Source organism: Cupressus sempervirens, chromosome 2, assembly GCF_028749045.1.
Source record: "Cupressus sempervirens isolate cs-2001-9-10 chromosome 2, ASM2874904v1, whole genome shotgun sequence".
NCBI classification, from domain to species: Eukaryota; Viridiplantae; Streptophyta; class Pinopsida; order Cupressales; family Cupressaceae; genus Cupressus; species Cupressus sempervirens.
In genome coordinates, this window is record NC_143119.1 from 600,984,487 (window position 1) to 600,996,864 (window position 12,378).

The following is a 12,378-nucleotide window of genomic DNA, read 5'->3' on the forward strand; positions in this document are numbered from 1 at the left end:
CATGGGAGGGAATTATGAAGAAGTAAATGTGGAAATTGAAAAGGCAATAGTCACATGCATGACTACTATGCCAAGGAAAAGTGCGCAGCCAGAAATGACAAAACCTATGTCAGAAAAGAGTGCGCAGCTAGAAATGACAAGCCCTATGTTAGAATAGAGTGTGCAGCCAAAGAAGGCAAGCTCTATGCCTAAGGAGTCTGAGGAGTGTGCACAGACGAATGAAGCAAGTCCTACAACAGTCAGTCCACCTCACAGTTTTGAGCAACCAATTTCCAGTGATTCACCACATATCACCATTGGTACTGAATCTATGCAAGTAGATAACACCAATGTGACAGTTGATAGAAATGAGGACCCATTCAAAGATATTGGTGCCAACATTGTTGAAAATATTGTGGATTATAGCAGCTCATCTGATGAAGAAGAAGATCAGGAGCCAAAGAAAGAAGATGCACCATCTGCGAAGAAAGCTGAATCTAGCATTGAAGTAGCTACTTCAAGAGTGCCCTTAGCAGCAACAACAACCACACCCTCTACACCACCTACTCAAGCAACAGGGGTCACAACAGCAACAGTTCAGTCAAATGAAGCACAAAATCTCATATCTTCTCTGAGTAAATTTCTTGAGAAGAAGAAATTAGTCAAGTCTATTGAAAAGACTTTGACTTTAGTTCTGGACAGAATGGAAAAGACAGTAAGCCCTATTGACACGCCTGCTGATGTAAAGCTTTTGATAATGAGTTCTCAACACTCTCTAATGTGGCTACAATTCAAGCCCGAACGAAGCATGATGGTAAACTCCTTAATACCATGTGCACTAATATAAGGAATGATATAAAAACTTTGAATGTATGCATTAAGGCATTAAGACAGAGTATAGAAGAAGGAAAACAGGCTTATGCTAAGTGCAACTTGGCATACATCCATCTTCAAAGTTTTGATGATCAAATCAAAGAAAAGGTAATTGAGCTTCAAACGCTCGTTAACAACTTTCTGAAACAAAATCAGAAGTTAGATACCATTGAACATACAATGAAAGCACTTCATAATAGCATCAGGGATTTACAAGCAGAGAAAGAGAAAGTTCTGAAAAGATTCACTCTTTTGAGAGATCACTTATCACCACAGGTAACACTGCTAGAAAATTAGTTGGAGGAATGCCTGGCAGCAAAGACCTCAAATGAAAAATTTGTGGCTACAGATTTTGAATGCAGCAGAGTTAGCCGCATATCCCTTATGTGCGCTAATCAGTCTATCTGATGCACTGAAAGATAGTTGGAAGAAACACTTTGCGTAGTTGAGAAATGATTTCAGTAATTGTTTCTCCAAGTTTTGATGTAGCTACCATTTTTTGACATTTCTTTCTCTTTTCCTTTTATTGGTACCTTTGTCATTGATGTCAAAGGGAGAGAAACATGGAAAATTGTAATTGTAAGGGGGAGAAATAAGGAAAAGTGTAATTGATAGTTATATCTTGAAGTATAGTAGTAAGTTTTTCTTTAAGAAAGCTTTGTAATCAGAGTTATAAGGGATGTAATCCTTTCAAAACATGAATACAATGTTTTCTTGTGTTATGCTTATTTATTTTGATTGGTATGACAGCATGTTTGGGACTTAGCCAATTTTCTCAAAATGTTGCCATCAATGCCAAAGGGGAGATTGTTGGTAATATGACTGATCAATTAGATAAGGTAAGTTATATGGTTGTCATTTATGGCAACATATTCGTTTTGCAGATTACTCATGATTGTTCGTGAAGGAAAATTGTTTAAGTATTAGATAGTGTTACAACAACATGACAGATTTGTTGATAGCGGAATATTCTATTGGAATATTCTCTTGCGCAGTTAACCAGAGATGGATGATGTCATACTGATGATGCATACCAGTGCGCATGTCCGTACGATCAACCGAGTTCAAGTTATGAAGGAAACAGTGATGCAGTGGTAATACAGTGCAGAACAGAGCATGCCAGCAAAATATGATAAACGACTTGAATAATTCTTTTAAATATTATTTTTTGATGAGCCGACTCTAAGAATGATATGTGAGCTGACTAAGGAAGAATTTACCAATATGTTTGGTATAAGTAAAGAACTTCATTTGCGAAGTTAGCAGGAGTGTGATATTGCGAAATACATGTGTAACCAGCAATTGCGAAGTAATGTGAATATTGTGAAATACAAGTGACAAGTGAATGTGATGTTATGACTTATGTTACTAAGCAAGGTCATGCGAGATATGATGCAAATTGATATGTGCACAGTCACTCTTTGCACGAAAAATTGACAATCAAAAGATTTGCGAAGTACAACAAGCATTTCAATATTGTATGTATACTTATTTCTTGAAGAACTTATTGTATAGTTGCATGTTAGGGCAGTGGGCTCTTCTTGCACACATTTGTATATGATCTACCAACTCCTAACAGGGTTGAGGCTTCTTACAAGGCCTAGTCTCCTAAGAGGGACTCGAGACACTATACATACTTCATAGACTCCTAATAGGGTCAATATCCTTAACCGAATCCTTTATATAGTGAATCATCTTGTAGGTTCCATCCCCATCGGGATTTTCCCTTGGCCAGGGTTTCCCTAGTTAACAAAATATGGTGTTATGAGTTCTCCTCTTGTATGGTTGTTTATTTTGTTATGCACTATTGGTTCTCTCTTTTATGCATGTGGAAAAGTAATTAATAAAATTCAGTTGTGGGCAAAAAGATTGAAAATACTGATTCACCCCCCCTCTTAGTATTATTTATTTTTAACAACAACTTGGTGTTGTGGATAGATTGACCATTAAGGGAGGGTATTACGATAATAGATAAGCGTCTATGATTAGTTAATGGTAATCTATTGTAAATATTAGAATGTTTCTAATATTTAGTTAGCTGTAGTTATTCTTTAGCTTTCTTTTAGCTAGAATAGAATATTTCTATTCTTTATGATCGTTTCCCAAGGAAACATCGCTTTATTCTGTGTCATAAGGTTCGCCGAATTTTTGGCTTAAGTTTCGAAATTCGGCGAACCCATAAAAAAAATTAAATTCACAAAAGTTTGGCTGAAATTTGAATAAAGTAGAAAATAATTTTTTCTACAAGTTTTTTTTGGGGGTTTTTGCTAATTGTTTTTTAAATATTGGTCTCCGTTCATTATACCGTTTAGCTAGCGCAACGAGGAAATTATTCAGGCTTAGCAAAGATTCCTGTTCATCCCAGAACTGTGAATGTCGAGCTTTGTTCTACAGCTAAAGACAAATTTTAGGGCATGCTCATCCCGAAACTGTAAATGTTGAGCTTCGTTCTACAGCCGAGGTCAAATTTCAGGGCACATTGGTGCAATGCAAACTCCTCATCTCAAAACTCTCGTGTTTTAATTGTTTGATTGACATTTGACATTTCAAGTTTTGTTTAATGTTTAATTTTATAGTTTTACATTTCATATTTTTGCTTTGTATATTATGATTTTCTAATTTTATTAAGTATGAAAGAAAATTTATTATTATTTTTAAGTGTATTAATTTTTTATTTAAACAATATTAATATTTACTATAGTGTATTCATTATTATTTTAGTTTGTGTAATTTTAAATGTAATAAATTCAAGAATATTTTTTTATTTTTTATTGTTTTGTTAAGTTAAAGTAAAATATCGATGTATTTTAATTTTATGTTTCTAAAATGATGTAGTTAAATTAGTATATTTTGTTTATAAATAATGTTTTTAAAATTGAAAATCAATTTTATTTGTATTTATTATCAAAATGTGATATCCTTTTATAAAGATTTCAAACCAATGTTGTAATGTTAAACTATTTTAATAATTTATTGGATATACATATATTTTTAAAAATATTATAAAAATATATATAAAGTGAATTTCATGTCGAATGTTTTTGAATTTTTGAACCTTGTTGAACTTCATCCGAACTTCATAATGGTCGAACTCAAACTCGAACTTGAACCTTGTGACTTAGGCTTTATTCTTTTGTATATATAGACCTCTCTGTATTTGTTAGTAACAAGCAACTATTTTACCAATTACGTTGTAATAAAATGAAAGTACATGAACAATAACGTTGGTCTTTTGGTGTTGCTCTATCAATTTTGGTGGTTGCGGATAGGCAGCAACCCAACCCTCTCCTCATCAAGCTCACACAAGCCTGCTATTTTTGGAAACTTGAAGATAAGATAAATTTATTGATGTCCAACAATAGACCACAAAGAGGGTCTAAGGGATTGCAAACATACAACAAAAGGCCAACCAACAACAGGAGCACCAAATGTTGTTTGGGGAAAAGAGAAAAAAAAAAGCCCAAACAAAAGAACAAAGGCAGAAGCCAACAACAAGCTAGTCACTCCCCATCATCGAGAAGAAATCCAGAGTCGACAGATATAGTCCGAGGAGAGAGGAGGCCCTGACCGTCTCTGAGAGCTGTTGGAAGTGGAGGGTTGTACTCGCTTGTAACCTTTGCGATGCCTCACGAACTTAACGTGTCTGGAAGTAGGGAGAACAAGTGACCATTTAGTACCTTGAGTTGGAGACCCAACGTGAAGAAGGAGGTGATAGCTTATTCGTGGTTTGTTTCGAAGGGAACTAAAGCGTTAGGGTGTGATCCTGAAGCCTTGTGGCCTCCTAGAGATAAAGCGCAAGACACCACTTATTAGTGTATCTGAAAAAGGATGAGAGAGACTGACACTCTTTGAATAGGTAGTAAAACCTCCCTTTAACCTCATAGTAGATGGGGCAACATAAAATTAAGTGTCTTTGTCTCAGCCTCCCCTATGTTACAAAGACGGTAGATCCGGTCGTCTCTATCAATCTGGTGGTATGTCTGGATACGAAGGTGATGAGAGCCCACCCTGAATGAGCCCATGGAGATGTGAAATGCGTGTGTCCAACATTGGTGAAGGGATGAAGGAGGAACAATGATCCCATCCTATATATTAAAGTGCTTTGAGAAGACCATCCTCACACGGAGCCCCCTAGGGGTTTGCCCATGTCGTAAGAATATATTGCTTGTAGATGTCCATGCTGATGTGCCCATTCAACTTCTGCTGGGAAGGGAGCAGATGAGTGGGGAAGAGTACTGAAAAGAAGGAAGGTTGTTAATCGTGATTACCATGGAACTCAGAAGATTAGAGACTTTGGCATACTAACAACATGCTTGAACAATGGTGTTAGCACTTGCAATCGCCTTCGAGGATTGATAAGCTAGGTAAGAGTATTTGTGGTGCCCCTTAACTGAATCCATGAAGCACCGAAGATAATGAAGGAACCGAACTAGGTCAAAGATGGCTCTGAGCTTGAAAGGATGATCCCCAAACTCGGCCAAAATGATATTGAGACGAATGGATTGGTGGCACTTGATTATGCACTTGAGAAGGGTTTGGACCCTCTCCACCATACCCTAGTTTGACTCCAAAAGAGAGGGCCCCTAAACCACAAAACCGTAAAGCACAATTAGCCTGATCAAGGTGTCTAAGAGAGCCATCTTGGACATAGTGTACTAGAAGTGATGCCAAAAGCACTGTCTCTTAAGTAGAGCAAGGGAACTGAATCAGATTCACGGTTGGTAGATGAATCAACATTCAGTCAACTAGCGAGTAGCCTCATCTATCTCACTGCCACTAGACCTTATATAAGCTATGCTGTGAGCTATAATCTCTTGCTTCATGGCAACCCGAAAAGCTGAATATTGGGTTGCAACAAAGCGTGTTCTGAGATATGTGAAGGACACTCCTGATTTTGGTATTCTATACAACAGAAGTGCAGATCATTAGCTTTTTGGTTTTACAGACTCAAATTGGGCAAGTTGTGTTAACAACAAAAAGTCTACTTCTGGGTATGTTTTCAGTTTGGGCACAGGTGCAGTCATATGAACCGGCAAGAAGCAATAGGCAATAGCTCTCTACTCTATCGGAGCTGAATTTCGGGGTACTGTTAATGCAGCTTGTGAGGTAGTTTGGCTTCAAAGGATGCTTGCAGACACGCACATGCCTCAAGTGGGACCTATTCCCTTGTTTTGTGATAATTAGGGAGTTGAAGTTAGCCAAAACCCAGTCTTCCATGAGGGAACATAGCATGTTGAGCTTCATTGTCATTTCATCCGCAAGCTTGTTAAAAATGGATTCATGATGTTGCAAGATGTCCCCATTGAGGACCAAACTACAGATATCCTCACCAAGTCTCTCAGTCCGGAAATGTTTGTTGAGTTTTAGGGGCAACTTGATGTAGATGATAGAATAACCATTAAGGGATTGTATTAGAATATTTCTAGTGCCTTAGAATATTTTTAGGTCATCAATCTGTATTGAATATTTATGCTTGCTTATCTTTAAGAAAAACAGCATTTTGTATTAATAATTTGGCAACTAGGTGCTGTCAAAGTTTGTCACAAGGATCTGAACTAATATTTTATTTTATCTAGCAGTCTAAAATTTTCCACTGTTTTGTTGATTTCACTGATAAATTCTGGAGTGCTTTAGTTGCGAATATGAAATGTTGATTTTTTTTCATAGACAATGGGTTATTGATATGGTTCAACTTTGACGCATGCACCATTGGTTGGATTTTATGTTTAGGTCCCAGTGCATTATTTTGCAGCTGTACTAAGTTTTTGTATTTTGATTATTTCTTTTGGATGATTACCATGCTAATTGTGCACTTTCTAGGCTATCCTGCGATTGCACATCATGTCAATTCCAACCGTTCTAATTCTGGGCGTGGTCGGTGGCAATCTGGAAATGCTAATGATAGGGGTCCTCCATTGCTTCCGTTGCCAGGAACTTACCAACAAAGGAAATTTCATGCTTCCAGCTCTGGGAATCCTAAGTTTCAACAAGGAGCTCGAAGGCCAGAAGGGCTTGTTGCCGATTTAAAGCTTTTCAAGAATGAAGAAACTCTATCAATGAAATGTCCTCAATTTCAGCAAGTGAGTAATACCTTGCCTGGTATAGATCTTATGTTAAATGTGCACAAATATCATTAAAATATACTTTTGACACTTATTCATATCTGTTTGAAGCTTACTGTAGTTGAATATTTCTGATTGAGGTTGTTTTTTGTCTGAAGCCTTCCGAGATTGCATGTTACAGTAGAACTATGGATGGAAGTGTCTATTTCGACGATCGATGTCTGGTATGACAATAGAACTTTATCATGCATTGTGGTTTATCATATTGGGTTGTTTTCTATTATTCTCTGGAAATTGTATGTGCATCTGTAAGTTTGATTTGTAATTTGTATTTTTGTTGTATGCCTGGTACTTTAATAAGGGGTTGCATTCTGCTTACATTCTTTGAATAAAACATTTCCATTGGTTGCACTCATACTGATTAAGGCATTGGCGAATCCATGAGAATGCACAAGTGAATTGGATTATGTCGCAGCTTCTTTCAATAATGTCAGCTCTAGATTCAAATTGCTTGATTTCAATGGCAGCTCGGCACACATAATAGTACACTGTTGTTGAGAACATCTTGAGTTAGTATGGTTAATTACTGAGTGCTGATGTTTTGCACATGTTATTTATTTATATTTTTAACATGTCACCTTCAGAGACCTTTCCGACGTGGTTTACTTGAAGAAATAGGAGCAGACCTGAACGAAGGCTTCGAAACATTTGTAGAGAAAAGAGAAGGTATGATCTTATATTGAGAATTGTTTTGTCATTCCTGAAGCAATTGATTTTTTTTCAATGCCTGGATGCAGAGAATATTATGTTCCAGTTTGTTTTAATACATCTAACAGCATTCGAAGTCTCTGCATGTGCACTTGCATGAAGTGTTGGCAACTCGCTGATCTTCATTCACGTCCAATCTGTTTCTTATGTCTCTTATTGTTGTATTTCTTGTCTTCCAAATTTTTATGTGTCTAATTTAAAAATGGCCTCGGTCAAGAAAACCCATGAAAAAATGAAGCTCTTGGAAGGTGGATTATGAAACAAAGGGAGATTGAGAGTGACAAACAATTGGTTTGTGATTTTCTATTAGAAATAGTAAGAGCCGAATCATTGTATGATTTGCAGAGGGGCTGGGTTTGGTATGACATGTGCCAGTAAAACTAGATGTTTTAAATAATAAACAGAGATTTAATCCATCTTTAGCAAATCATATAAGAAATTTCTTAGTCAAGTGATTTGAGAAGTATTAAAAATTTAATGGAAAACATGAAACATTTTACAAAATTTTATCTTAAGCCAAAGCAATGTGTTGGAGAACAAATTTTTTGTTGGGGATCTGCTTCTTTAAGTATTTTCAAGTCAGTAGATTTTTGAATCAGAAATTGGCAAGCACAAAAACTTTGCCGTTAATGTTTATTGTGGTGAAGTCAATCAAACTGGAAGAGATCTATAAATCTGGAAATGAACCATGTATTTCTAAAGGAGGCAAACAGTAGTGCACAGTCTGATTTTTAATCCTTGAGAACTACTCCATTTAAATTTGATCCAAACAGTTGCACACAACACAGCTGTGCTATAATGTCAGATCTGCTGTTTATTTTTTCAACATTAACCTAGAGGAGGACATCGCATTCTTCTTAGGACAGACAGAAATACATAATTAAATCTTCTGAGAGCCAGTAACTTCTGAACAATCCAATCTCTGCAATACAAATCTGAAAAGCTTTCTCCAATACCATGCAAAACAAACAATCAACTGCTCCAATTTTCCAGGAAAAAGAGAAAATGTCAAGGAAAGCCTAGAAAAGATGGAGATCCATGACCCATTCCAAACTACGCCTTTTTCTCCTTACGTGCATTTCTTTTTTTTGTTTTGTATCCTGTGGATTATGTCTTCCAAAGTGTTGGGGTGCAAAATTGAAAAATTAGAAATTTTGATGGTTTGGAATTTTCAAAAGATTATGGACAGTGAGAAGATAAAAAATTCCAAAATAGAGTAATCACAAAATCCAAAAGTTGAAAATTTGGGAAAATTTGGAAAATCCAATATGTTGTGGAAAACTGATGACAAAAAAGTAAGTTATTTTTGGAAGAGTTGAAAAATCTCAGAGGATGGAGAAGAAATCGAAAAAAATTCAAAATACAAGAAATTACCATGTCCAAATCATGAGAAGTCAAATCTTTGGGAAATTTGGAAAAAATCCCAAATTTGAAAAATTTGAAAAGAAATCCATCAAAATCGGAAAAAGCAAAAAGTTGGAAAATCCGTCAAGCATGAAAAAACAATTTTCTTTCGAGAGGATTTTTGGATTTACATAAAGAATTAAATATTAATTTTCATTAATATTTCATTTTATTATTTTTGAAAAATAATCAAAAAATTGAAGTATTGGAAGAAATTGAAAGGAAATTTGATTTTTGCATTAAATCATGAAAGTTGATTAAATATTGATTTTAATTAATATTTAATTAATTAATTCTCAAAAATAAAAAAGGGGTTAAATGAGAACTTAGCTTCATCGTGAAGTTAAAAGCATCAAAATTGCAACTTTTTGAAAACGAGAAAAAAAATGACAAGTGGCATAGAAATGGAAATCTTGGTGGCTAAGTAAAGCAACTGCCTAAAATTAGCCTACAACTTTAAAGGCAGCTTTTTTGAAAGACGACTTATATATGGAATCCATTCATTCATTCCTTCTCACACATAAATTTGAAGAGTGAATTGAGAACAAGAGCAAAATCTCGAGGGTTTGGAAGGAAGATTTTTGAAGAAATTTTCGAGATCGTTGAAGAGAGAGAAAAGGAATTTACTCAAAATTCATGACAGAGGATTTCAAATTTCATCAGAAAGGAACTTTTTCAGTGAGTTGTGGAAAATTGCATGTTTCTTGAGAAAATCTTGAAAAGTGAATTCCGAGGAGAAGAATTTGGAAATCTTGACACAGTTCCAAGACCTTTGTTTTTCAGAGGAATTATCTTTTCCTTTTTGCATATTCTTACATGTGAATATTTTCTATTTGGCAGGAAAGAAGAATGGTAGAACCTCGAGGAGCAGGAGAGACACGTGGACAATTGATAAATAATGAAAGGAGAGGATTCTACACCGAATCCAAAATCATGTCGAAGTGGGCTGAAATTGGAGATACAGCCTTGGCGGCCTTGATTTGAAAGAATTCAATCGAAGAATGGATACAATAACCATCATCCTACGGACCTAGCTACTAGAATTGTGAGAAGCAAAATTGTTGCTCCAGTTGGCTTCCCTCCTTCCTTTTAGCATCCAGAGTTGATTGTGGAATGTGCCAAACACTATAGTCCTAGAGACAACAATCACGGATTTTGAACGAAATATTTTTGTGGATTTTTCACCGGCATCCATATTTGAAGCATTTGGGATTCCCTCTCACATGAGGATGGTCACGAAAACACAAGAGCAGGCGCTTAGAATCTACACCTCTGGAATCTAGTTTTGTGAAGAAATAATCGACAAGAGATGGTTGAAAAAGAATAGATCGCATCATTCCAAGATTCCTAAGGAACTAGTATGGCTTGACTTGCAAAGGGATTATAGCAACATGATCATGATGCTTAGTCGCATTTTTAGCATACCTCATTCCTATAGAGTCGAATCTTTGGATGTGGTACTTTGTTGAGTAGGTGGCAGAAGGTGATAGGATAGATTTGGCTAGGCTCATAAGTGACAACCTGAATGAACAATTGATAAATCTAGAGCACACAAGAAATTTCTACATGAGCTCTTACCTCACCTATATGCTAGCATGTAGGATTAATTATGATGGGTTGCGATGCAAAGTATCGATTGGGAGTGGAACTCAACATCTAAAAGTTTGCAAGTGCTACCCTCAGCTACATTTATATTCAAAGGATGATTATGTGAGGGTTAATGATGCCTTTGTCAAGCGCATAGTAAGGAAATTGCAAAAGAGACTACACATGAGATTGTTAGTTGGCGTGATGAAGTTGGTGGAAGATTATGGTGCGTGGTTCATCCAATTCCCCACCTTTTCATACATTCGAGTTCTAGGATTCTCCATTGAGGCGTACAAACTGTCGAGGTACTCGACATATAAGATGATCCTGTTGGAGCTCACTCGATAACTCACAGTCTATGACAAGATCTTGAAAGCGAAGAAGAAGTTGGGATTGCAATTTCCAATTTCCACAGGAGAAGGAAAAACTAAGGTGTGCCCATGTCTGAAGGCTATAGAGAGATCACCAGATGAGCTCCACTTCTTCCGTCTTCCACTTTATCTGAAAAGGTCTGATTTTGATCCATATAACAATATCACATTAGTAGTAGGATCAAATTACCAACATAAACTTCACCTTGATGATTTTTGGGCAAATACTGTGGATGAGAACAAGATTGGACAAAAGATGCATTCAAGATTGCCATTGAATAGTATTAGAGCATGCAACATATTTTGAGTCCCTGATCAAATGGAGGACGATCCAAATGTGATGCGAAAAGGATTCAATCTAGAAATGATAGTTTGGCCATATGATTGAAAAAGAAAGAAGTCATAGATCTGGATGTTCTTTCAAAGCCAGTCTTGGATTTTACAAAGTGGTGGATTGAGCGTAAGCTTGAAAAACTAGTAGTGCCAACAAATGGATTCACATATAGATTGATTGGTCACCAATTCACTATAGTTACTTTAAGTGAAAAATTAAAAGATGAAGTAACTTAAAAACATAACATAAAGTGAATTTAAGTTGTATTTTTCAAAAAGTGAATGTCAACTTAGAAATATAACATGATATTTTTAATTTGTGCTATTGCATCAAAAAGGTCCACTTTTTGGGCACTAAAATGACCATATCTTTTGATTGACAACTCTGATTAGACTGAATCGAAGGAAAAAACGAAAGACATAACATGAGCAAAACCAAAGGACTAAAAACCAACAAATGCAAACTCAAAAGCAAAGAAAAGACGATGTAGGCTTCAAAAATCAAGCAAAGGCTAGACAGAAAGCAAAACGAAAAAGACTTGATGAAGGCTTTCAGTAAAATGATTTGATATACGAATTGAAATGGATCGATTGATCAATATTAAGCAATTGAATATGAAATTCAACCTTAGAGAAACGCAAAACTATTTTGAAAAAGTTTTGTGCTGTTACCAACATTTTGTGTAACATGAGCAAAACCAAAGGACTAAAAACCAACAAATGAAAATTCAAAAGCAAAGAAAAGACGATGTAGGCTTCAAAAATCAAGCAAAGGCGCGACAGAAAGCAAAACGAAAAAGACTTGACGAAGGCTTTTAGTAAAATGATTTGATATACAAATTGAAATGGATCGATTGATCAACATTAAGCAATTGAATATCAAATTCAAGCTTAGAGAAATGCGAAACTATTTTGAAAAAGTTTCGTGTTGTTACCAACATTTTGTGGTGACAAAATGTAGGACAACACAATCAACACAACTATATTCTGTAGAGATGGTC

General features: G+C 35.8%; 1 protein-coding gene across 3 annotated transcripts in view; it reads left to right on the top strand.

Moving 5' to 3' along the window:
- The window catches only part of LOC149574826 (glycine-rich protein), a 164,836-nt gene that overhangs the window by 17,244 nt on the left and 135,214 nt on the right, over nucleotides 1-12,378 (top strand). For all 3 annotated transcript variants that reach the window (XR_016360101.1, XM_089814664.1, XM_089814665.1), the window contains exons 2-4: nucleotides 6,673-6,932; nucleotides 7,073-7,138; nucleotides 7,559-7,640. Coding sequence is in view for 2 of the 3 variants with exons in the window: in XM_089814664.1 (XP_089670790.1) it covers nucleotides 6,673-6,932; nucleotides 7,073-7,138; nucleotides 7,559-7,640 (408 nt within the window). In the remaining variant the exon portion in view is untranslated. The remainder of the gene's footprint in view (nucleotides 1-6,672; nucleotides 6,933-7,072; nucleotides 7,139-7,558; nucleotides 7,641-12,378) is intronic.